Here is a 25,037-nt window from a genome sequence, read left to right as displayed (position 1 = left end):
TCATGCATTGGCCATGATTTCGTCGTTTTCGTGATCCGTCTGCCGCATAGACCACGCCATCATGCCCCAGAGAAGGCGCATGGCTTCGAGCCTCTGCTCGACAATGAACAGATCGAACCAATGGCTCCGCCAAATCTCTAGCTTACCCCAGCTATGCCCCTCTCTCTTATCATCCTCTCCTTGGTCTCCTTCTCGTTCTGTGTCTTCCTCGATAGTATCCTCAGAAGTGCCATCGAGAATATGCAGAAGTCTCTCCGGCACGCGGACGCGAAGAACGCTCAGGTGATGGAAGAGACTACTGACGACGAACACGTCATCGTAACCGGAACCCCTGATCTTTCCAATGGCCTCGTACCGCGCCTTTTTATCCCAATTCGACGAGGGCAGACGAACCATGCGGTAACGATCATATACACTGAGAGTCTTGCGCGGTTTCTTGTTCAAGGGCGCTCCACGTACGGGGATCCCTCGCGGGTAACCGGGCTCTTGTGGTGAAGGTTTATCGGTAGACGAGGACGCGGTGTCTGCTGAGCCACTGCCCTCTCCATTGCTTTGACCACCAAAAGTGTCCTTATCCCCTACGACAATATCCCCTTCTACCTCGCGACCGATAGGCCCGCCCTCGCCGCCTCCCCATCGTTTGGCCGTAGCCCACCACTGTCCTTCGCCGAAGCGTTTTTCTGTCTTACCCTCGCGAGCGCGAAGCTGGGCAGTGACAAGAGCCGCAATGAGCTCGCGACCAAAGTCAATATTTGATTCTAGAGGCTTGGAGAAACTAGTAGTGTTACGAGCAGAGACAGCTGCGATGGGACCTTCGACGATGCCAGCACGCGCTGCTTCACGAGTGATAGGGGTGCGGCATATGAAGACGCAACCCGAAGAAAAATAAGACATACGGCGGGAAGCGAGGCCGCCTTTCGGCTTCGCCTTCGTTGAGAGCGGTTCGGCTAGGTGCAGCCTTGGTTCAACCCTCGGTGGCGCAATGTTGCAACCAAAGTCGTAGGAGACTAACTTCACAAAGGCGGACACCAAATTGTGGCGAATCTCGGCCGGCATTTGCGAACCAGGCACAGTTCGGTAAGTTATCCTTTCAGGCGTGCCCGTCTGCTCGGAGTCTTGGTCCTCCTTTGCGACATCGTCCTGCAGGTTTGGCAACGAACTGTCATCCCAGTAGGTAGCTAGAAATTCCAACAGTCTGAAGAATTCGTAACAGTTTCCCAGACGGATCGGCGGCTTCCCTGGTTCGGGTTTCATACGACGCACCGTCCGGAAGGCGGTTTGATTTGCAACTGAAAGCTCATCGCGCCTCTCTGCGTAGCTACGAGCCTCTGGCGATAACCTCCCATTAGACAAGGGCCGCCGAAAAGTAGGGTCTCTGCGCCTTGCCTCATCCAGGTCAATACCATCCCATCCAGAAGCAGAGGGTATGAAGGATGGGTCTGGGACAACGTCTTCAGCGGCAGCGTCGACGTGTACATGAACCCCAAGGGCAGCAAAGTGTGATTCGTTCACCTCTGTTGGACGATGGAGAGTCTGTAAAAAGCGCACAAGTGAGGCACACGGCCGTTTACCAGAAGACTCGGCAGACTGAGGCAGCCGGGGGTTGCATTGCGGTAAACTCAGAGGTGTGGGTGGTGGCACATTCTCCGGTGGTTTTATGGGAGTTGTTTGTGGAACTAGGACAAGGTTATAATGCTGCGTGACAAGACGTTTTTTGCCTACAGTGGGACTATGGAGGCTTGAAGGATGATTGGTTTGATGAGGAGGTTGCTTGTGACGAGGCTAGCGAAACGGTATAGTACAATACGATATCATCACAGGACGTGACAAGGTGATGAACCACGGCGAAATTGCGCCTCGGCATGGGAATAGCCAAGACAGAAGATGGATGGTATAGCCAGGGGCTTGGTGAAAAGAATCAGAGGGGGTTCGGTCTCCGAACTAACACTAGATACACTTGATCTATATCGCCGTGGCTATGATGGGCCTTTGTAGAGTGGGCCGACAGCAACCACGGCGCCGGGCAACTACAAGACGACGGACGGAGCATAATGAATTAATTACTTACCCAAACTCGCAAACGCGCTAAACATGATGCTAAATCGCCTACGCCCGTCGGTGCGGTCTACACAAGTACCGAAGCCTTGTCGTCGAGAATGTGAAGCTATCTATGGGAGGTAGGTAGGTAAATGGCGGCTCAATGCAACCCCGTCTAGGTAATAAGGGTGTCGTGTGTTGAATCTGAGGCTACTGCAAAAGATGTCGACCTCGTCAGAGATAGGCCGTGGCGGGACAAAATGATGCAGCAATCCAAGACGTCAATCCAAGATGACAATCCAAGATGACAATCCAAGATGACAATCCAAGATGACAATCCAAAGAAGACTCCGTGCCAGGCTGTATCTGGCGTAGGCATGGAATGCCTAGGGCCACACAGAGAAAGAGAGATAGGGGGACGGGAGAGGAGAGGAGAGAGAGCGAGATGAAGAGATGAACAATTTCCTAAATGGGACTAAAAGACAGTCGTGTGTAAATTGAGAGATCCCGATAGTTGGGAACAGAGGATCGAGGATTCCTACCTACCTAGGCACTTCGTATGGGGGGACAGGGCAGAGACAGGGGAACGAATCTTGGGATTGGCGGCTGCTTTGGGGGGGGAAGGAGGGGTGGCTGCTCAAGCGCCCGCACCTGCTGAACTAACCCCTACCGACCTTCTACCGACCTCTACCAACCGGAACCTACATATATACCTACCTAGGTAGGTAGTTAAGCACTGTAATAAAACTTCGGCAGGTACCTACTTACCCATCCAGCCGCTAGATGCATGTACCTATCTGGATACACATCTAGATACATCGCACGTACCTATCCTTCTTGGATACATGTAGGTAAGGTAAGGACCTGTTCTGTGCGGTGGCTACAGTGTGGTCAGGTCAGGTAGGTAAAGTGGCGAGTGGAAAGTGGAAGGAAGGGAAAGCCCGTTGCATTCTTGCATGGGTCCGTGGCCGGCTCTCTGCTGGTTGGTCCGAATCTCCATCTCCGCGCCGTTGATATACATATCTACCCTACCGTACCGCCTTTCTCTTGCTTGGCTTTTACAATATCCGTACCTGTCTCGCCTGTTTTCTAGTACCTGGTCGCCTGGTAGTCTGCTGGTAGCGTACCGAGCCACTGGTCCCTCCAAAAGTTCCTTATTTGCTCGCTTGTGTCTGCTTGTGGCTGGTTGAACATGTCGTATCTCACCTAAGTACAGTAGGTAGGGCACTAGGTACTTTTCGGTGGCAGGCCTAAGTACGCAACATGTCCAAGGAAGCAATCCTATCAGCCATGCAAATCTGTCGAACCTTGTCGCGACTATCGTAGAAATCCGACACCGGGCATATTCGGTGACGAGGAGACAGTGTGTTTTGGGTCTAGTCATCGTGTTTCGCCTTGAATTTGGAAAAGAATCTCACACTTTCAGTCTTCATCCAAGCAAGCTCGCTTGAGTAATGACTACAAGCCGCGCAAGCCCCTTGCGATAACGATGTGTAGTAATATAGAATTACCCAGGAACGCTGAAATTGATGCTGGGTATTTTCGTTTGCATAACATTGTTTCCGGCGACACGGGACAGGGAGTGACCCTTGGTTTGTTTCCACAACCGTGCGAATGACAAAATGCGCGATTAGTTACGTACGCCAGAGTATCACGACAAAATACAAGCATCACAAATGCCAGGATAGACATTACGTGAGGAGTAGGTAGGTAAGTGGGCGACCGTGGAAGCTGGCGATCTGCCGATGTCTAGCCTCGAGGTGGGCTGGGTATATCAAGTCCAGCACGATATCATCATCTCTGTTCACTTATCACTGAAGACAAGAGCACAGATGATATGAACGCGTGCAAGCCGGTGGTGCAGTGGCTGTATATACACTGACGGTTGCCTCAGATGCCTACGCCATTTCTGGGTCGATTTAGCTGTGGGGGAGCAAAATCCAGCCCCTCACTGCGCCCTGCACAGGTAGGTAGGTAGGTATGATCCTGTACTTACTTTTTATGTGTCTTCAAAGTTACAAAAAATCTTTGCCGCGAGCGATTTCTACAATCGATTACACCTTCATAATGAGTGAGATACGTGTATGTCATAGATGATCAAATCGCTGGGCCTGTCGGGCTTGGCATGAATGAAGCTTTCAAGAAATCACTCAGCTACTACGAAGGCACACACACACACACACAAATACACACATATGTTTGATGTACTGCCCATCATAGATCAAACACTTCCTGTCGTCGGCAGTCCACGGCAGTCCACGGCAAAACGGCCCCTTCATTGATCGGAAAGACCCCGCATCCGACCGATCCGGACATACTATCACATAGCATCCAGCCCTCAACTTCTTCACGCTCGAGCTCTCATGCAACTCGCCTTCGTCGCTGGCTCTGGAGTCATGGCCACGAATTCCTGGATCGCCTACCTAGTTCCCTACATCTTTTGATCCCGTGATGAGTAGGGTGTGAGTTGTCCTCGTTGTCGTCGAGCCCACTCCGTCTCTATTTGTACAGTATGTCGTGGTTGTTTTACCGGGCATCCCTGAATCTTACTCATATATTTGGATATCTTATTGCGTGCATCGCCTCTTTTGAAACGATTAGTTTGTCACGTCAACTACTCGATCTAGGATTCCTCGAAACATGTCTTCGAACCATTCATGGCCACATCTCTATACTCTACTCGCTACGGCCCGCCTATGTACCGTCGGGCAATTCATGATTACTATTAGCTTACTTATATGTTCCTCAATATTCTTAGCAATATCTTGGCGGCCCTGCCGCGAAACATCCAAACAACTATGATACGGCATTGACAATGACAATACTTTTATACATGCTGCTAAGTCACTAGACAGACCACACCCGCCGTGGTGGTACCGTGTTTAATGCTGCAACGGCCACTATCACTACGGCAGCCAAGTGATGGCCGATGTCATTTTGCTACTGTGTAGATGCCTACTTGGCTACAAGTTTGAACAACAGCAAAAGGATAAAGGCAATACAAACATGCATGATAAGTCGTTATTATAGGTATTATAGGTATGGTAAGACCCCAGAAGCTGGGGGTCGAGCCGACGGAGATTCTGCTTCAGGTTTGTTACAGAACAGGGGTTCGGCCACAAAAGCACGGCCCTGCTCCACCGGGACAACCCCCCTTGCCTTGACTGTGACGACGTCCTTGGGCTCCCGAGGCCGCGCGCAGCCAATCCCGTTTCCTCGCCTGGCCCGTTGAACACCGTGGTGCATCGTAGTGCCAGTAAGTTGATGAACCCAGGCAGTACCCAGGCAAGATCTAACGGCTTGAGCATAGCCATGCATAGGCCTCCCTCTGCACACTTGCGGGAGGTAATGCTACCCGGGGCAGGGAAGGGAGAACCTCACTTTAACTGAACCCGGCTCTAGGTGTAGTGGCATGTGTCGCGTCGCAGAAGCTCACGCCTCTGTCCTCCCTTGCTACGCTGTTGTGAGACGAGCTAGCCCGTCCGTGTCGTCTGCTCCTCCACACTATCCTATCGTCTCTCTTCCTTCTCCCACGACCATCTAGAGAGTAGATATCTCAAACTCCAAAGCTTCGTTTGGTCCGTCGTGGTGTGGTTTTGGATTTAGCCGTGAAGTGGTTTCCGGTTTCCTAGAGATCCTGTGTACCTTGTTTCTCGACTATTCTTCTCCTCCCTTCTGGTATTTGCTTCATGATCTTGTCGTGATTGTGAGCACGGCCGGGCCGGCCTTTCGTTTCTTCTCGTGTGTTATTCCTATTGTTCCTCCCTCCACTCCGTCTACATCGACGAACATAGAAATTTCTTATTTTGACTTTGGCGACTGGAATCGCCTATACACCTTCATGAGACCATGTCGTCGCCCTTCCCCGTATCGACTATTAATAGGAGGATATGTACGATAGTGCCTAAAGGCTCGGGTGGGGGAGTAGCGACGACAACATCGATATCGACTACTTCAAGCTCGACTTTGACCTCAATCTCAAGTTCAAGCTCAGCTTTAACGTCAGCTACGACGATTTCTACGTCAACAATATCCTCAACATCTTTGGCCTCCTCATCAACTTTAGAAACCATACCTAATCCAGCGGTCCCCGATACCTTCATCAATGTGCCAGCTCCCTCGACATCCACAAGCACTACTTCAGAAATTCTTACTAGTACGGCGAGCTCTACATCTTCCCAGAGTGTCCCCCCAAGTATTATCATTGCATCTAGCGCTACACAGACAAGTGCTCTTTCAATAACTTCACCAATTGCTGCGCCTCTTGAAAGCGAGGTCTCTAATCTATCTTCTACTACCTTCATCCCCGACACTATAACCACGTCATCTTCTACGACAACAATTGAAGGTGCGGCCTCAGAAGCACAGACTAATGACGATTTAGCATCGACATCTGCGTCGGGCGTAGCCTCGAGCGTTCTTAGTACCCCTTCAGAAATTATATCAAGCAGCACGGAATCCACAAATCCAGCAGCGACAGGCCAGTTTGGATCTTCAAATCCTGCTACAGACGTGGCGACGGGCACTGGCAGTAATAATGCTAGTGGGGGTGCAATCAGCACCCAGACAACCGTGGCCGTTGCGGGGGGTGTGATAGGAGGCTTAGCTTTGCTCTCGATCATTGCTTTCCTGTTCTGGTTTTGGAGGAAACGACTAATGAAAAAGCGGCGCAGTACTATTCTTACGCCTTTAAACACTGACTCTCCCTACCGTCGCGGTGATATGGGACCCTATGTCTTCAGCCGCACCTCGCTCGGCCCAACGAGCATCCCAGAAAAGATGAGAGCCGCAGTGGGTTATAATTATAGCAAGTTTCGGGGACGTGTCAGCGGCCTAGTTTACCGTAGTCCGAAGCCAAGCGTAGACCTGAACCGTGGAAACTCGCAGTTTGGTCTACCGGACACGCCCGCAACCCGGTCAACTTCGGGGGCCGGTATGGCTAATAACGACGCAACAACACTGAAGGGTCGATTAGTAGATTGGTGGGGACGACTGACTGAGAACGGCGGATTCGCCTCAAAATTTCGCAATGGCTCAAAGAATGAGCAGACCAATAATGACACCTACACCAGTATATCCAACACCGCGCGAACTGGAAGAAGGGGGTCCCAACCCAATTTTCTAGGCCTGTTAAGCATGGAGGAGAAACAACAACGAGGGTCTAATAGTAACCCGCGCCGCTCCCAGTCCCTTGGTAACGACCCATTACTCGGTTCTCTCGGGCTGAACTTCGACACGGAAAACCCCTTTGCAGATTCGAATGCCATGAGCCACGATTCAGCCAAGGTGATGCCCCTCGCGGTATCAGCAGGTGCGACCGGGAATCCATTTTCTGATGCAAATGCCATTCCAGCGCCTGCGAAATCTGCCAATAACAACAGCAGTACAGCCGGCGGACCGGCGACCTACGTCCAAAATATTCGCCGCTCCCGGGGCTACAGTACCAGTGCCGCCAACTCGCAGCTACCCAGTGGAGTCAGAGCAAGCCGCATGCCGAGTGTGTACCGCGACTCAATCATAAGCATCGACACAACCGATACGCGGCGGAATAAGTTCCGTTCAGACCCGTTTGATCTAGATAGACCCGAGCTCTTGGCACAGTCGTCAGCAGCGAGCCCCCAGGGCGCAGTAGACAGCGGGCGAGACAGTAGATACGGCCGACAGAGCAATGGCCGTGGCCTCCCAAACAGGCCGCGGCCGACTCACACGCGCACAGAGAGCATCGGATCGAGGTACTCGAGCGGTGTGAGTAGCTTGGGCGAGTGGAGCGATCCGGGTCCGGACGTCGGGCCTGCAGCCGGACGCTGGGTGCCTAGTCCCGACAGCATGCTGGGACGGCAACCATCGGTCAGAGATGGGGGTTCCGGCAACAAGCGGAACGTTGGCAAAGCCATCTGATAAATGAATCTTCGACCCAATATCCCTAGTCTGCACTATCTACGCACCTATCTACCCATCCTGGTATCATCACAAGTCTTCAACCACGACACACAATACTACATAACTCAAATATAATGTTTTTACCTCACTAGCATTACATTACCCAGTCTGATCAATTTTCTTCATTCTCCCACTTGGTTCGGCATGGGTCGGGGCGCGACAATACCTGGCTCGGTGCTTACAGGAGTTTTTGTCTATTCGCTTGATTTTATTTCTTTCTCTTCGATATTATGCAGATATAAGGATGGACCAAAAAAGGGAGCGGGGAAGGGAAGGCAATAATGTCGCCACACTCGTTTATGATACCACGTAAGGACACGAATCACAGTTGCATACCATGGGGGATATGACACAATGAGTACTTTCTATATGGAATAGATACAAGGTGAATTTGGAGAGGTGGGATACTTGCATACATTCGATAAGGGGAGAAGAGGAGGAAAGGTAGCAGTGTTGCTCAGCGAAAGGGTACGAGCCACTTTCGTCACTATGCGATCAATTCTTATATCCCCAGCAAATCTGGGATGAGCGGAGTCTCCCCATCAGGGACGGAGATGACGGCGGGTTTTGGCTGTCTGAGAGCGGATTGAAATTGGCGCTGTCGCAAAGTTTGGCTAGCATCAGCTTGATATATCAGCAAGAGATCAAGTTGAAAGCGGAGAAGACGACACATTCGTTACTGTGAGGAAGAGCGATATTGACATGCAACACAGCTAACTGCGTGAGCCATCAACAAGATAAAATAAAGCCGTCATTACCAAATCAATGAACTTCCCGTCATCAAGGATGTAGACAATTAGCTGATGTAATATGCCAGTTTGTTTGCGTGAGTGATTTAACACATAGGGACGGCGTATATACATGATGCAGTTACTAGACTAGGTAGGCAGATGAGACTTGAGTTAGTCGGCCTCATTCTCTCGGGCGGGACTTGAAATGCAGTGAAGATGCATAACGCTTCACTTCCATCCTGCATTTTATATTATCATACGCAGTCCAAAGCAGGCTACTGTGCGAAGTGCCAATTTCCGTTTTATGAATCTAACATAACATTGTAAGCTGATATACCATGCTGTAAAAACGTTATGTCGTTTTCGGTAGAATTTGCTCCTCGCCATCGTTATGGTTCGGTCTTATCTAACACAGTTGACAGAAGGCCTCACTACTTCAAAAGACTCTTCATCCGTTACTAAAGGCCAGAATATATTTTAAAATCCTTAGTCATGTATGATAAATGCTTGAGAGTTAGGATACACTTCGCAGCATGCTCTTGTGACTTGACGTTAGCTTTTTCATAGCGCTTTCGCATACGGTTAAAACATAACTATGTACACATCGAATGAACAATATTCTAGACGAAAGCGTGCCGTCGTCACATCCCAACTCCACCCCAGCGCATCCACTTAACAACTATTTCGATTTATCTGCCAGCGCGGTACACGGCCCACTGGTTGTGCATGCGGATCTGCTGGCCGAGCGTAAACTCAGTGTGACAGTCACTACAAGAGAAGCGCGGAAGTGTTAGCCATTTTAGTCATCCGTTAGAAGATATTGATATTCTCTTATAGCTCGTCGAAAGCGAGGGATCAGTGGATAAAGTAGAGAACTCACCTGCCCGTGTAGCTCATGTGGTTGTGGATGGGGTCATTGCCAGGTTGGCCAGGGCACGAGTTGCGGATCTCGCATCCTCGACCCGGTGGCAAGGCCTCGGAAGGGGTGTCATCAACGTAGTCACCGGGAGAATTACAGCCGTTTTCGAATGTATGGAACAATCCAAACCAGTGCCCGACCTCGTGTACCCCCGCCTTGCCGTCGTTCAATCCGGTGTATGGGGCATCATCAGGGAGCGAGCTAGTGAGAATCTGACAGCCATCGAAGTTGTAAGTCCCGGCGCCGTTGACGGGAACGGGGATTGTGCACACCCCCGCTGCACCACCTGTAAGGCTGTATATGCGACATGTTAGATTTCGGCGCAGTGGAGATGTAGATAGGAAACCTGCTCCTTCGACCCGAGGGGGCAGGGCTGGTTATGGAAGGGTAGCTTACTTTAGGTGCAGATAAATATTAAGATCACTGTAGCTACCCATGCGCAACTGTGATGCCATGAAATTGATATCCTGTCCCCGAGCCCATGTTTCGTTGATGGTACGAATTGTTTTAGCCAATTGAAACTTTATGCCGTGTTTATTGAAGTTGTCGTTTAACACGTCCACTGCAATTCTCACTTGTGTCAGCTTTTATATGCTGGATTTCTTGTTTCAAGGAACCCCAAACTTCATGACAGTTGAAGAATCTCTGTCACCACCAATCATGAACTCTCGAGATATCGAAAATGTTGATAGGGGAGCAGCGCATAACTACCTACTCTGTTTCTGTAGGAGATCATCCTAGTCAGTGTTAGTGTAAGTTCTAGCATCATTTTATATGATATCTTTAATTAGTCCATCATCGCGGTATGGACTCACAGCTACCCAACCATCTTCTGGTTTCTCCGAAGAGGCGAGGACTTGGAAGTACACGTTCACAGTAGGAATCTCGGCATTAACCTGGGTATTCTTCATCATTCGTTCCTCAGCGAAGGCTCGAGCCATAACGGCGTGCTCTTCTGCCGCCATAGGGGGGTTACCACACGCGAAAACAGTAGCGTTAACGGGGGTGGCATTCGGAGGCATCGCGGCTACGAGAGCCACGAGCAAAGCGAGGGAGGTAAAAGCGAACTGCATCGTCTGGATTAGCCTGGTAATGAAGGGCTGGATGATCTTGGAGATTTCAGTAGAGAACGATAACCAGAGTTATAGCTCTGTTGTTAATTCTCTCTATTCGTTGCTCCCTGGAGCCTCTTATAGTCGAGTGAGAGCCTCTCCTTGAAACAAGGGCGCAATCTGGGTTGTGCGACCCCTGCCCTTTCCGTAGCGATAAGTTGCGGTTATGAAATTATTCCTAGATCTCACGACGACAACTTAGTAGTTAGGGTCTTATTTAATGTGATTATAAATAGAACCGATCGCAAGATCTTGTATCTTGTGTCCCACTAGTACATGTCACTCACTCTCGAAAACTAGTAGGCCAAATCGACTCCATGCCTACACAGACGCACTTTGACTACACGATTGGAGTTGGCTTGATTGTTATTGAATGGGTGAGCATAATTTCCTAGGTGGTTTTCAGATTCCTAACGTAACTACGACAAAGTATCCAAGACATGCAGTATATAATTAACCAAGCTACCTCGTTGTGAAAAGAGAGTCTCAGTCAAGATTATATGAAGCTTTCTTCTGTATTCAAGAAAACAGCTACCGCAGAAAGGACACTTCCAAAATCGCATGGGGCTTGAATTAGACACAGGCAAAGGGAGAATATTCACGTAAATCCTGACGTACTGGTTGTCAACAACCCATCATGAAACACGGACCAAGGAGTTGGGACAATTGTGCGACTAATTGTAAAGCGAGCTAATTGCTAGAACAAACAGTATAGCTAGTGTGAGTAAAAACCGATGCACCGGGTACTCAGCTACCTAATAGTACCGTTTCATATGCCCATAGCTAGGTTAATTTTACGGAAAAATGAGCCTATGAAATCCTACCACACCTCGGCACCATTTTATATATGTGACCTGCCAGATCGGATCCGTCGCAAGCTGTCTAATCGTCCCCGAGCAGACACTTACTCGGAGTAGAAAGCAAAGAGATCGTGACACTCTAAGCTGACCATACCGTATATATATAATATTACCTCAGTTAGTGATAATTTTCGAAGTGGCTTACTCTCATCAAAGGATACTTCTACGCCTTATGAATTAACTGCTGCTGACTATACGCGTGACAAATGTAACAAGCACATTTCAATGTGACATTTGTCTCATGCCTGTTGACGACCATGGTGGAGAATAGTGCCACGCCCAGGCCCAGTAGTGGTGCTCAACGGAGACGGCAAACCCTTAGGACCTCGTAACGGGTATAGCGAACTAAGTAAAAACTCTTGCTTACGAGGTATTTCCAGATACTTCTGTCACTAGGTTTTCCTTCTGGGGTCTATGTTGGTGAAAACAGGCGGGTTCTTGTGCTAAGACGGAATTCTCGGAATGTTGGCGGGATGATATTGGTCCGACTCCTTCGAAGAATGATGCATCCCTCAAGATTGAGGGAGGGCATTGTGCCGCATGACGAACAATCGCTGTCGCGTGGCCAAGATGTTCTCTTCATAATAAAGTAAATCTTTCAAACGAAAACGCGTCTTCCGAAACATGGCTGCAATGGCGTGCGCTCATGCTCTCATGCTAATGGGGAGTAATACTTCTTTCTCCTCAGGCTGACAAGTACCACGCAACATATGCAACACCGGAATTTGGATTCCGCTCGAAGCATCATAGGCGGCTCGCGGAGCGACTCAAGCCTCATTGCTTATATCATAGTCGTTTTTATAAAATGTAAGGCACCGCAATCTTGCTCGGCTTCTAATCAATTTTGGAACTGTCATGTAGTAACTGCTCGTTGCATATCTTCTCTGAGGCCAAATCGAGGCTGACTACGCGGAGATAACCCACACTACAGCAAGAATGTCTCCACTCAAGAAATATGCTCTCATCATGGGCTGCTCAGCAGGCGGTATTGGTACAGGTCTGGCTGAGGCCTTTCGCGAGAAGGGATACCATGTTTTCGCAACTTTGCGGAATCCAGCAAAGCTTCCTCCCAGTCTCAATGAAGCTACTAATGTCACACCCCTCATGCTCGACGTCCTGTCCTCGGAGTCCATTGCCGCTGCAGTCAGGAGTGTAACGAGTGAGACTGGTGGGCGACTAGATGTTTTAGTCAACAATAGCGGCCATAACTTCATCATACCCGCCCTAGGCCTCGGCATTTCGAACACCAAAAAATTATTCGACCTTAACTTCTTCGCTCCGTTGGCCATGATCCAAGCTTTCATACCTTTGATCATTGAGGCTAAGGGATACGTTGTCAATCAATATTCTGTGGCTGCCTACGTTCCGATGCCTTTTGGAAGTCAGTTAAACACATATTATCCTATTAGTTATTCATGTTTCCTCATGTCTATGGCCTGAACTTAGCGAGCTGACGACAAACTTGTTTGGCACACAATATATATAAGGTCGATACACGCAGTACAGATTGACGTTCACCTTATACATGCATCACGTCATTATTCCAATCTTTACATTCGTTACGTATCAAGTTGAATGTGCTCCTCCTTGACCACCAAAGCTGGCTCGCCTTCTCACAATCTTTGCTACGGAGATACCACCCTCCATCGTTGGTATTGGCGGGTATGGAAATTGGATCCTTATTGCAATTACAGGCGGGTCATTTTCAGGACCCGAGCTAAAAAGTCGGAATTTAGAAGAAGGTATCTCATGTGTGGGTCACAACAGACAGCATCCTCGGGGTTGGAGGAGGCTCGGGCAACTACGACAACGTTTTCTCTTCCGATGCGAAGAGCGTCCTACAGACTGATGACGGTTCCGAAATCCTTGTTTCGACCCGTGGGGGAGGGGGTATATCAGGAACAGACGTGCTAGGTCTTCACGACAAAGAAGATGGTATGGTGTTTTTTTAGCCCGACATTATTAGATCTACGGTTCGATCTCAACCTGATTAAGTGCTTCTGAGTAAATAACTTTTAACCTAGTCGAATGTTCGTCCGTCGAGCAAAAAAGTGAAAATCTAAGAAGAATCCTTGCATGCATATCCTCCACGCCTAACGGCGATCGTTGCCACGAAGTGGCCAGTTCGTGGTTGAACTACAGTCCGCCACTTGTGTAGGTGACAGCATCAACGGACAGCGGTGCGACCCCTACGTGATAGTATGGTGCAGATAGATAACTAATGTGCTCCTTCATGATTCCGGTTGGTGAATTTAACTTAGAAAGAGTTGGTTCATCCAAAAGCGGCCGGCAGGGCCTTGTGTATTCAAGTGCCCCTGAAGTGGTTGGGCCACATTACTACCTCCACAACCTGACACCTCGGCTGGGCCTGGCCGCGTAAGCTCGACGGCGGTATATTGTAGGCATGAACGAAGATCTCGAATGCCTGTCGCGAGCTGGGTAAATACGCCGCCTGGATGGCACATGTCCTGCTCGCCCGCCTCAATCGCAGTCATCTCAAGGTTCTTGGCGATGCGGTCCAGGAGCACGGGTAGGTCTATGACGGCCCGTGCGTGAGCGCGATCAATTCGCGAGTCCTCCAACTCTTCCAGTTGATGTAGCACCTCAATACAACAGGCGAGCTGACCGCACTGCAAGAAAGCTATGGATAGGAAGCTGGGCGGCTCAAGGCTCAAGAGAGCAGAAGTACAGACACTAATAGCGAGAACGGATTGCCACATGTATGACAAGTCACTTTGTCCCATCGATATATTGTTCCTCATGGACGCGTCGTCACCACTACTGTGAATCTTAGTGGCTTCAGGTACATCGACGCACGAAATAATCAGAGTAGATGCGCGGATAGTTTCTAGAATAAGCACTTCCACATGATGAAAATGCTCTAGCTGGACTTGAATGGCTGTGAATATCCCAAGTTAGCACAGAAAGCTGTATCCGCACAGAAATCCGCCGAGATTGCGAGGGGTAGAGAACTTACACTCGTGACAATGAGAGGACAATGGGGGTTCCATACGGAAATTTTGTAGCTTTTGATAAAGCAGCTTGGCATCTTTGAAAGTCGTAGCTGCTAGTGTCCCCCCCCGAGCACCATGATTCAGCTGCGTTTGCAACATTTGATGAAGCTGGATAGCCTTGGCAGAGAGTAGCTGAAGGCGAACTTGATAGACCAGGTCTGCGGCCGTCAAGCATGCTTCAGCTGAAACTGTGTCGTCGAGAACGCTGTCCAGTTGTGGTGTCCACTTCAACCGCTAGAGTCAATAACTCTTTCAGGCAAAAGTTTCCGGAGTTTTATATACTCCCGTGACAAACTTGTGCCCCCAGTAGAACGGAATGAAAATAACTCCAGTGATTACATACCGGCAGGGGGTCCATATCCGAAAGTAGTGAGAGACAACAGTGCTCAGTACGGAACAACCCAATACGGCGCGCCGGACCTCAGCAGAGAGTCGCCGAGGGCTGTCTGAGGTGAGGGTGGGCACCGGTAACACCAAGAGACGACCTATGTGGGCGTCCTCAAGCGCAGGCCTAGTAAGACGTATCTCGCCCACCAGGGACACAGATAGCATAACTAAAGGCGAAAGGCTGCCACGATGACGTACATGATCCTAACCCCAACTAATATAAGTCATGAGAGCTAGTAGTAAGTCGAGTGCGGAACTGATATCATTAGACTGATTCTTCCCAGCACGTATCTGCCGCAAGAACGCTTCTTCGCAGAGTCCACGCTTCAAGTCGAGAGCCCGGGCTTCTCTCTCCCTGGAGAAGGGCCATGCCACGCAGGCGATAGCCTTGAAGAGCAGGGGTCTATTGTAGCAGAGCTCTTCAGCCGTTACGCGTTGTGGAAGGTGGATGAAGGGGAAGTGAGGCAGCATGCGCGTGCGGAATCTATCGAGGCATGCCACAGAAATATTGTCGATCAACTGAGGGACAGTGGGAGTCACCAAGTGCTCGCGGGGGGTAGTCGGAACTGTAGGAGACCCGGATCGGACGCGACCCCGAGAGTGCTGGTAGTCCTGCGGGTTCTCGGGTTCTTCAGAGTGTGGTAGAACGGCATGAGAATCGGGGTCTTGTTGTTTTGGGTTGCCCGTTGGCTGGCGGAGGAGTTTGGTTGGCATTGTCTGCTGAGGCGGTAGCATCGCTCACAGCCATCGCCATCGGGTCGACTGACGCAGCGACATTTGTCTGTCACACATCGCATATATGCCTGGCTATACTAGGCCGAGCGAGGTGCAAGCCTACGCTTCATACTCGAGACGATGCCAAATAAGTAGGATCACCTAGTACACTGGATGCATGCTTCAAGACTTAGAGTGAATTCATTTTCGGGTTGGAGAGGAAATTCTAACAACGGATTTAATTAGTTATCCCTGTTGACATTGGCATAAGATACATATCTATCGGCTAAGCCACCACAGCCATACTCTACTTTCAGAACACGAAACTCCCTTGAAATCCATTTCACATATAACGAGACCTGCGAAACATCGCTATATATTGATTGTTCATAGTTTCACTTGCAATTAGCCAGTCTGCTTATTTACTAATGTTTTCGAGCAGCTTAGTAGGTTGATGGCTCTTTGCACCAACGAGCTAGCGAAGTTGTGTTTATGATTACATGTGCAGTGTATGAACAGCCCACGATTGATCTACATAGTAAATCACGCAGGATCTAAAAGAACAGAACTCATACGGTAGATCCTGAGCAAGCCATACGTATAGCACCGTAAACACGAGCGTGAAACGTTCGTCGAGGATATTAACGAATGGTTAATTTAGTATACGAGTTTTCAGAACTAGAAGCGCGAAGCGCATCATCGCTCCTTTGGCTACATGGAAGCTCCGCCTCGGGAAAAGAACTTACGTATGTGCTTTGCAGGCGCTTCAGTATCAACTCTTAATTATAGAAGATCTTTGGTGATGGAAGATGAAGGAGAGGCGTCCCAGAAATAAAAAGCGCCGTTACCGGCCGATTTTACTGCTCTTGTAATCCCGCTGAGCCTAGAAGCTTAAATGCCGAAAAGATTCTTGTCAGTATCGTCCGTCAGTTCTCATCCCTTGGGCTAGAAGCCGCTCTTCCAACCAATGATGGTGACATACCAATCGCAAGAAGATGAGGGGTTTTCTATCTATTCACTCAAGCTTCAAGACAGCTACGACCTTCTCTTGAATCCCCTCGATAGCTAGCCGACAGTAATAAGCATCGGAGACACTTTAGACAAGTGCCATCCAAGAACACGACAGAAATTACCCGATAAACAAGAAGGCGTACTTCGCGAATCTTCAACCCCTATCAAGATGTTTTTGCCTAGCCGAGACTATCAAGACATTGAATACAAACTGCGGGATTATCCTCTCCTAGAGCTTTCCTCACCTCCTAATTCAGTTGATATCAGCCGTTTTGTCGAGTGCGAAACTAAATTATTAATGAATCATAGGAAGCCCCTCCATCCAACATATAGAAAGGATGACTTTGAAGGATGACTTTGAGCAGAACACATGTAGGTCTCCAATGGGGCTTTCCATGGCTAGAAATTAGAATCCATTGTCAGTTTTGACTCACAACATTCTTTACTCTTGGTTCCCCATTGCTTCCTAGTTATAGCCTACACTGCAAGTCCTGGTTTGAATTCCGCCTTTCAGTCCAATGCCCAATTGTCACTCATTTCTTGGAGACTATTGTGGCTAAGCGGGCATATAGAGCTGAGAACGGTAAACTTTGGTAGAAACCCCCCTCTATTTTCCTGACTTTTCTGCGCTAGGCTGCGTCCGCACCAGAGGAAAAATCTTTTCTCTTCTGAGACCTTGGAGGCGGGCACAAATTGTATAAGTAACAGGCTTCCATAGTCCAGCCACTCAACTCATCAGCCTTGTCTCTGTTTGCCTCCCAGCCCAGACTAGGGTTTGCATTAGTCTGGATGGTTCGATGTAGGAGTTTGTTACCTAGCCAAAGGCAGTGTAATGTGGCCGGCTCCAGGTCACAAAGCCTATTTGGGAAACCTTCCCGCACTTAGCATTATTCGTTACAGAAAAGAAATTGGTCGGGGTGGAGATGTGGCCAGTAAGAACGCACATACAACTAGGTTAAGAGGCATGGCAGGTGCCAAACCGTACAACTTGATTCTTTTGTCCAACGGCTCCTGTCCTACCCCTTTCCAGGTTTGCTACAACAGGGATGCCTTCACATTTGTTTGTCTTCATCATTCGATGGCCTTAGCTTTGTAGGTCTTCTATGCCCCAGGACAGGTCGTCGGTAAGAACAGCTATTATCAGAAATTCAGACTTAACGAGGCGTACGAAGAGTGCAAGATGAATACTTGACATTGACTCAGACGAGATATGTATGTGATTACGCGGTACTGGCAGGTTGGCTTTAGGGGTACACAATAATTATAGGCGAAATACACATAAGACACGCGGTACAAACCTCCCTTTAAAGAAGCCGGAGATGCCACACGTAGCAATAGCAATAACCAGGCTATCGGTAACACTAACACACCGTACAGAGCCCTGTGGTCCTTGCTCAATGATCATTTCACACACCACTACCCGAAACCGTCCTGGCCCTTCGTTTCTGGGGGAAACTTATCTTTGAAAATCGACTGGCTTGCATGCTGGCCTGTGGCATGTTATACAGTGCTAGATGCGCACCTGACTGGGTGGCTTCGTGCGTCTCAACCACTTGACCGCCTTGGAACTGCTTTTCCCAATCCCACGGTTTTCCCGTCTCTAGATCAGCTGTGGCAGAATTTGCGTATCTGTAACACTTCATAATACCGGATCACCTGTTGGACTGTGTCTGCGAAACTTTCACAGTAGGACAGAACACCAGCTTCAATGACTTCCTATAATTATTCCTACAAAACTTCCCTTCATCATCCTCTTCCTCTTCATCTATTGTCGTCCCTTTTACAATTATTACTTACATATTCTTATTTTCACAAACCATTCGATATTTTAATATGCTGGATGCAGTGATTGCAGCCTATGTGGCTTTTGCCTACATAATTGCCATTACATTGATCGGACTATGGATGGCGCAACAATTGTTCTCCCATCGCGACTCTTCTACTATGGGGCCCTATAACTATCCCATCATGACTTGGTACACCGCGATGGCTATTATCTCCTCTTTAATCTACATCGCATTTGGTATCGCATTCCTTACTTGCACAATCCTCCACGGACAGACATGGGCAAATTGGTGTTGGAGATGGGCGATTATTGGGTCACTTTTCGACGTAAGTCTACTCGTGAAATTCATGACGGTCGAGCTAATTTGAGCAGTCATTGTTTGCGATAAGAAAGATCAAGACAGCCACCCAACAACCCCAGCTAGTTCTGGTGTTCTTATTCTCAATCGCCTTTGTGGAGACACTTTTGGTCATCATCAGCCCGGCAATTCCTACACCTGTCGTTGCCCGATATATTACTTTTGGCGCGATCATCTGCCACGTTCTCTGGACCTCTCTCTCAGCTTTATTCTTATTGCCCCCTGCACTATCACGATGCAAGATGGTTCGCTTGGGTGCAAGTGTAGGTCAGGGTCTTGGTGCTATAGCGTCAATCTGGACTCCATTGGGTTTTGTGGTTGTATGTATACTTCTTCCTCTTTCAGATCTTGACTAATAATTGCAGTTATTTTGCTCTTGTTCAATCATTGTGTATGTGGGAGAGCTCCACCAGTCTCGACAGCCCCTTTTGCCTATCGCCTCTACCAACATCCACTCAACATCCAAGAGCCGTCAGAAATACAAAATTGTCTTTTTCGGTCAAGGGGTAGAGAGAACTCAGTCACTACAGAAAGCGCTAAGCTGGCCACGGATAAGTCGAGATGCTGGTGGTTTGATCATGTATGAGCATCCCACGAGGAATGATACAACTCTCATCAGCGTGCATCCTAGGATCGAGGCGGAGACCGATGGATGGCAATACATGCGCTGCCTAATACGTGGGGCGACTGCTGTTGTGTTGGCGTTCAACTTAGGCAACCCGGAGTCCTTCAAGTACATCAAAGCACTGAAGGGTTTCCCTGAAGAGCAACCTGGGTTATTGGTTGGGTATCCAAATGCACAGGGGGAGTCTTTTGTCTCCGAAAAGGATGCCCAGGATCTGGCACGTGAGAAAGGATGGGGTTTCACCATGTCTAACGACGTGATACCGGCATTTGAGGATTTACTTGGCAAAATGTTCGCAAAGCCTCACCCAAAGGGTAGGCCTTGTTTGGTTTAACCATAGCGGCGGGCAATAGGGCGCCTAATATCCATAATAGTTATCTTTACAAACTACGTAGGCATTTCTATCTTCTGTCTTCGCTCTTATGGATGCTAGTGAGAGACAACAATAAAAAAAATCACAAATATTATTGGCACCTTCGTTATAATATGCACACACACTGCCTTCACTATTCAAAAGGTGCGTCTACACATAGGTACTCAAGGGTCCATGGTCACAGAGCTATTGACAAGAATCATAACCGTCAAGGAATAGGATTAAACTAACATGAATGGGCACTGAATGGGGTGCCATGGGTGTGTGCAATCGTGGTCCACAAGAAAATGTTGATTGCCCATGCAAATGATTCAAGTCACTGTGAGTAGATTGTTTGCTTGCATAAAGCTTTGACGCAGTTTGGAGTAGTACCCGGAGGCAAGAAACCATCTTCGGGTTGGCTTTCAGGTCCAGTGGGTGAAAATGTGTTCCCCTCACACATAAACTTGAACAACAACAACAACAACAACAGAGCACATTTGCTTGCTTGTCATGGATGTAATTACCCCCAAAGCAACCTGTAAAGGCATCTTTCAGATTAGAAAAGGCATCCAACCAGGTCTTTGTGTCGTTCTGTTCAAGATAATATGTGAGAAATACGTCCGAATCATGCCCCTTGATCATTGGTTTCTGTGATCCTCCAGAAAGAGATGCCGTAGCATGTACTACAAGGAAGGGTATGCGAGAAACCGATCATCCCTTACAGGACGATAGGGGTACCTAGCACCTATGTACAGGAACGCTAAGGCCAATGAAGCAACTACTAGAGAAGAAAAAGGGGAGGAATATGCACTAGCTGCGATGTTTCAGTATCCAAGTCCAACGCACTGGTTCAGAAGACAAATTTTCAGTAGAAAAGGACTAGTCAGAGGCTGGTAGGTGGATGAATATTTATCTTGTATAGAACCATTCTCTGTTTGTTTCTCCCTCGCTCCAGCTCACTGGAATATGGGAGACTGAGCTTGGATTTCCCAATACAAAAGGCAAGGAAGATAAATGTGCTAGGGAAGGAGAAGACCTAGTAAAGGCAGAAACAAATGTTTACAGCTCTTGACAGCAAAGAATAGTCACACATTACTTCGATACAAGTACAACCATGGCGTTTTTGCCCAGCATATGGGTAGTCTGCTGTATCCTCTAGCGATGTGGTCCACGTGCTCTACAGCAACTGTGCTAGGTGCTACGCGCCTTGGAAAAATCGGCAGTCTGGGAATTGGAATCAAGATTTGGTTTCTCACATCTTCTGGGGATTTTAATTTTGTCTGCAATGATCATTCAGTCCCTGCATGAATCTCTACAATAATAATTGCCATTATATACATCAAAGGGGCCATTGGAGAATAGGGGCACGTTGAATACAAAATGAGGTGTAGTATTCTGTGGACAAGAAATTTCGTTTCCATCAGAATGCTGAAACCTGGGAAGAAGCAACGGAAAGCACCTAGAGTATTTCTGAATGTCTGCTACAATTTATTTTGCCATGAACTCTAATCTAGGCTAATTTTGGTACTTAAAATACGCGGGTTAGACAATGCATTGAGTCTCACTATCACATTTCTGGCCGCTCAAGTATCTACCCAACCACCTATCACATTCATTCAGCCACCAGCAGATCGGCGGCAAAGTTGTTTATTTGTAATTATCTACAAGGGCAAGAGGATAGTACAAGACCACACAGCTCATGCTACTCGCGTGTTCCGTGATCGTACCAATAGTACAGTTGCTAGATATCTGAATATTTTCAATACTGATTGGTTAGAGATACCCTCCTCTTGAGCAGCGGGGATGAGGCATCGTTCTTTAGGGTTTCACCGTTCAAGGAGAATGGAGGTTAGCGACATTTATTGACAAACAGCTCTGGGCAGTACGATACACGACATTCGTGTTGCTCACATGTCTTTTGCCGTCAATTTTCATTACCATGCGTCCTGAGAACACGGCTGGGGTACTGTAGACAGCTGATTTGGCCTAGACTAACACCACAATGATTATCTCAAGGGAGGACAGCCTTAGATGGCCGCTGTCTCTTCGGGGCTGTATATGCATACCCGTGTTGCTCGTTAACTCACTCTCTTCACGACTCAGGGCTCTACTTGTCTGTGAAACGTTTTTCCCGTCGAGAAAGGGCACATCAGCGGTCTAAGCCAGTACGCGCGGTATCTGGTTCATTTGGTGCTTGATGGGCACACGCCGTGGGACACGGCCGCTAATTAGGGCTTGTTTTTGCAAGGAGCTAAGTGTGCGGCATATTGTTCAAAAATTTGCTCAACCTGGTTTCCTGAACGCGATCTAATCACACAACAAACCGGCCACGGAACATTTACGAAATCAACCTCATGTTACCTTCTGCTGAACGCCAGGTCTCGGTTGGAAAGGTTTCCTGAGAAATAGAAGCGCTTTGGATCACAGAGGAGTATCCAATCTGCTAGAAGATGCAGTCGATACGCTGTTTACATTCATTGCTGGAGTTTTGATGATGCTTCATTCAGCCCAGATCGAATCCTTCCCCGCCCTATATATCTAGTGTAAGTTATATCAGCGGAGTCTAACTCATAAGCCCCTTCTGGTATGTTGTTGATCCTAGAATTTGCTCCTATAGGCGTCAAAGGTGGTTGTATTCCAAACGTAGGACTGTCAAGATGACAAAATTAGGTTATTTTGTCAGTGTTTAGCATCCACGAGCGCAAGAGCACCCATTCGAATATTTACACATCTTATTAACAAGAAACTCTACAAAGGGAGAGTATCTAGTGTTTGCATGGTTCAGTGAATCTCCAAGAGGCTGGATTCTCGTGAAGCCTTGCGGAGTGCACGCAGGCGCGTCGGGGAGGAAGCACTTCTAACCAACGCTACACTAAGACAGCCTGATCTAACTATTCTAGTTACCTTCTTATCCCCATCCGAGAGACGTATACGAAAGACCATAATTCGCTACCTACCATTTTGCCACTCCCCCGGAACACAGGCCTTTATAGCCAGCCTCCCTCCTCCGACCCGACCATATCGAAGACAGCGTTCATCCTCCCCAAGTCGCCCATACTCAGGCCAATAAACATCGGGGGGAATCTATCGATGTTTTTGAACAGATGGCACGAGTCACAGCTGCCTCCGGGCGCAGAAAAGTTGGAATAAATACATGATCTAAGTACATCACGGACCCCTTGGTCTAATAGCAAGGAACGATATAGCCGGGGGTAAGATGACAGCTGTGAAGGCCTTAAGCCAGGCTAATGCGTGCTGGATGTTGTAGTTCTAGCCTGCAGTCAACTTCTGCAGCTAACGGCTTATACAAAATAAGCCCACATGCTAGTCATCTGGTTGTATATGGTAAATTCGGAGTTTTCCCCCTTTAGTTCCTTGCAGGCTTATCTTTTCAATGGGCTACAGCACCTAATCATAAGATCTACCTACCAGGAGCCTCGCTACCTAGGTACGTTTTACTTTTGATGGTGTTAAAGTAGGGTGTTGTAGTTCTGCCTGGGGTAATCTTGTAATAATGAGGCCCTACTACGGGATTTGCTGCTCTAGACTTCAGTTGAATTTGTTGGTTCTCAGCTCAAGGCGAAAAGCTCAGCACGATTATACTTTGAAAAGAGTATCGTTCCGCGATAACTACATTCAACGGGAAAGAACGCTGGAAGGAAATATCCGCTCAGCCAATGAATATCACAGAATAAATCGTTCAGAGTTCCAACTTCTCTAAAAGAATTCCCGACTCTGCCCCACGCCCTATATATCTGACCACCAGTTTCTATGAATTTTGGAATCGTGTACCAAGACCCAGACATTTCTTCTCCCACATAAGACCAGAGTGACAGTTCTGAGGGCTGGCCAATGTTTGTTAGGATATATAATATAATATAGGCGGCAAATACCTAAGCGTAAACAGAGCGTACTTACGTAAAAGGAATAGAGAAACTCTGCATCTTACCCGACTCTGCACAGTCTCGCTGGTTGTTTAGGCAAGCATCACGTATGTAAGACAGGTAAATCCAATGCAATGAACATATGAACACATCCATCCGGCCTCTGAGCTACCTATCCAGTGGCACACCTGTCCATTATATCATCTACATAAGCTGAGTATATGGCTTACACCAACCAAGCACTGCAAATACATGGGCAAGATAGAGTGGGAGAATACTTTTCGGAAAATATGTATGTTACAGCACTCTACCTATAACACTCCTCGAATAAGAACTCCCCCCGGTAAATGACACAGGTGACAATTCGCGTTCCAGCTTTTCCACTGCACACATTATCCAAGCCGTCATCTGTGTGGAAGTTCGTGCTGCGGTATGAAAGGTATGTATCCATATCCAGTGGGGTTCATGCTGTCATCAATCCCATTAAACCCCCCTGTATACAGCTCCAGCCCCTGCAGTTGCAGCTCACATGCAGAAGAGGGGTTCCCCGCCCCAGCCCGTCACACGCCCTCTAATTGGCCGATGGCCAGAACCCCCAACGCGAAAATTCGCGTCAGCAGGCGCCGAGCTACTGAGTACGCGCCGCGACGCCGCACGACACGGCGCCTACTATACAACCAACCCGCGTGGAAGGGTCAGAAACGATGCCCCGTCGAACAACCACACACCTCACGCTCGCCATCATCTAGACCATGTGCTTTGATATGTACGGCACTATTGTTTTCGCATTGTTTCTGCTATTAGTATAGTTACAATGGCATCACTAACAGTCCCCTTCCCCCCCAATGGCGCGTTATCATGCCGTGATAGGTAAGCTGCTTAGTTGAATGGCTGGTTGCGCCAAACCTTCCTCACGACAGCTTGTTGCGACTTACACATCTTGATTTCGGATGTTCTCCCCTTCCCCCACCCACCTCCGCTCCATTCGGTTCCGACATCTAAGCTCTTAGGACAGGTATTACATAGGACGAGATGACTCTTGCGTCAGCAGGAAAGGTAGCGAGAATTAGACTCGCAACACAAATGAAGTAGTGCCTAGCCAACCAGCTAGGAAAGCTCCAAAATATCGTAATGTAGAAGACATGAGAATCAAAAAACAAGAAAGGGAAAAAGTCATGCCTTTGACCGTTTAACTCCGTGCCTTGGTGTCCCTCTACCGTATTTCCTCCATGGTGACCAGAACACGAGCTAGTGAAAGCAGTTCTTTCAGCTCGTACCAGCGATATGGCGTGCCTGATCTGGCT

General features: G+C 48.3%; 8 protein-coding genes across 8 annotated transcripts; 3 read left to right on the top strand and 5 right to left on the bottom strand.

Moving 5' to 3' along the window:
* F5B22DRAFT_635635 (uncharacterized protein) lies at positions 1–2,093 on the bottom strand (the record flags this gene model as incomplete). Its single annotated transcript, XM_047977173.1, has 2 exons — positions 1–1,676; positions 2,069–2,093. 2 exons carry the CDS (start codon positions 2,091–2,093, stop codon positions 1–3), a joined length of 1,701 nt encoding a protein of 566 aa, XP_047831849.1.
* A 262-nt stretch (positions 2,094–2,355) lies between these two features.
* Positions 2,356–4,014, bottom strand: F5B22DRAFT_602176 (uncharacterized protein). The gene is made up of 3 exons (XM_047974656.1): positions 3,932–4,014; positions 2,814–3,747; positions 2,356–2,762 (listed from the first exon to the last, which is right to left on the bottom strand). The coding sequence occupies exon 2, from the start codon at positions 3,419–3,421 to the stop codon at positions 2,918–2,920; it is 504 nt and encodes a 167-aa protein (XP_047831848.1). The 5' UTR covers positions 3,422–3,747; positions 3,932–4,014; the 3' UTR covers positions 2,356–2,762; positions 2,814–2,917.
* Positions 4,015–5,605: 1,591 nt separating this feature from the next.
* Positions 5,606–8,207, top strand: F5B22DRAFT_97209 (uncharacterized protein). The gene is made up of 2 exons (XM_047980743.1): positions 5,606–6,193; positions 6,422–8,207. Exons 1-2 carry the CDS (start codon positions 5,887–5,889, stop codon positions 7,933–7,935), a joined length of 1,821 nt encoding a protein of 606 aa, XP_047831847.1. The 5' UTR covers positions 5,606–5,886; the 3' UTR covers positions 7,936–8,207.
* Positions 8,208–9,397: 1,190 nt separating this feature from the next.
* On the bottom strand, positions 9,398–10,649 carry F5B22DRAFT_645447 (uncharacterized protein; the record flags this gene model as incomplete). The annotated part of the gene is made up of 5 exons (XM_047978588.1): positions 9,398–9,476; positions 9,589–9,921; positions 10,024–10,189; positions 10,343–10,364; positions 10,443–10,649. 5 exons carry the CDS (start codon positions 10,647–10,649, stop codon positions 9,398–9,400), a joined length of 807 nt encoding a protein of 268 aa, XP_047831846.1.
* Positions 10,650–12,482: 1,833 nt separating this feature from the next.
* On the top strand, positions 12,483–13,219 carry F5B22DRAFT_654531 (uncharacterized protein). The gene has a single exon (XM_047979806.1). The coding sequence runs from the start codon at positions 12,536–12,538 to the stop codon at positions 13,037–13,039; it is 504 nt and encodes a 167-aa protein (XP_047831845.1). The 5' UTR covers positions 12,483–12,535; the 3' UTR covers positions 13,040–13,219.
* Positions 13,220–13,838: 619 nt separating this feature from the next.
* F5B22DRAFT_654527 (uncharacterized protein) lies at positions 13,839–14,971 on the bottom strand (the record flags this gene model as incomplete). The annotated part of the gene is made up of 3 exons (XM_047979805.1): positions 13,839–14,498; positions 14,577–14,838; positions 14,957–14,971. The coding sequence occupies 3 exons, from the start codon at positions 14,969–14,971 to the stop codon at positions 13,852–13,854; spliced, it is 924 nt and encodes a 307-aa protein (XP_047831844.1). The 3' UTR covers positions 13,839–13,851.
* On the bottom strand, positions 14,917–15,714 carry F5B22DRAFT_654520 (uncharacterized protein; the record flags this gene model as incomplete). The annotated part of the gene is made up of 1 exon (XM_047979804.1): positions 14,917–15,714. One exon carries the CDS (start codon positions 15,712–15,714, stop codon positions 15,205–15,207), a length of 510 nt encoding a protein of 169 aa, XP_047831843.1. The 3' UTR covers positions 14,917–15,204.
* A 2,997-nt stretch (positions 15,715–18,711) lies between these two features.
* Positions 18,712–19,828, top strand: F5B22DRAFT_645443 (uncharacterized protein; the record flags this gene model as incomplete). The annotated part of the gene is made up of 3 exons (XM_047978587.1): positions 18,712–18,837; positions 18,884–19,189; positions 19,235–19,828. 3 exons carry the CDS (start codon positions 18,712–18,714, stop codon positions 19,826–19,828), a joined length of 1,026 nt encoding a protein of 341 aa, XP_047831842.1.
* Positions 19,829–25,037: the final 5,209 nt, after the last annotated feature.

Source organism: Xylaria bambusicola, assembly GCF_022495145.1.
Source record: "Xylaria bambusicola strain CBS 139988 unplaced genomic scaffold F5B22scaffold_15, whole genome shotgun sequence".
In the NCBI taxonomy this organism is placed as follows: Eukaryota; Fungi; Ascomycota; class Sordariomycetes; order Xylariales; family Xylariaceae; genus Xylaria; species Xylaria bambusicola.
Note: the sequence above shows the minus strand (reverse complement) of the source record. Positions and strands in the feature narration are given on the sequence as shown.

Excerpts from the sequence above, each read along its gene's own strand:
- F5B22DRAFT_602176 (XM_047974656.1), bottom strand. The coding sequence starts at position 3,421 with ATGACTAGACCCAAAACACACTGTCTCCTCGTCACCGAATATGCCCGG.
- F5B22DRAFT_97209 (XM_047980743.1), top strand. The coding sequence starts at position 5,887 with ATGTCGTCGCCCTTCCCCGTATCGACTATTAATAGGAGGATATGTACG. Across the intron at positions 6,194-6,421 it reads TACTTCAGAAATTCTTACTA|CATCGACATCTGCGTCGGGC; the intron begins GTACGGCGAGCT and ends ATGACGATTTAG.
- F5B22DRAFT_654531 (XM_047979806.1), top strand. The coding sequence starts at position 12,536 with ATGTCTCCACTCAAGAAATATGCTCTCATCATGGGCTGCTCAGCAGGC.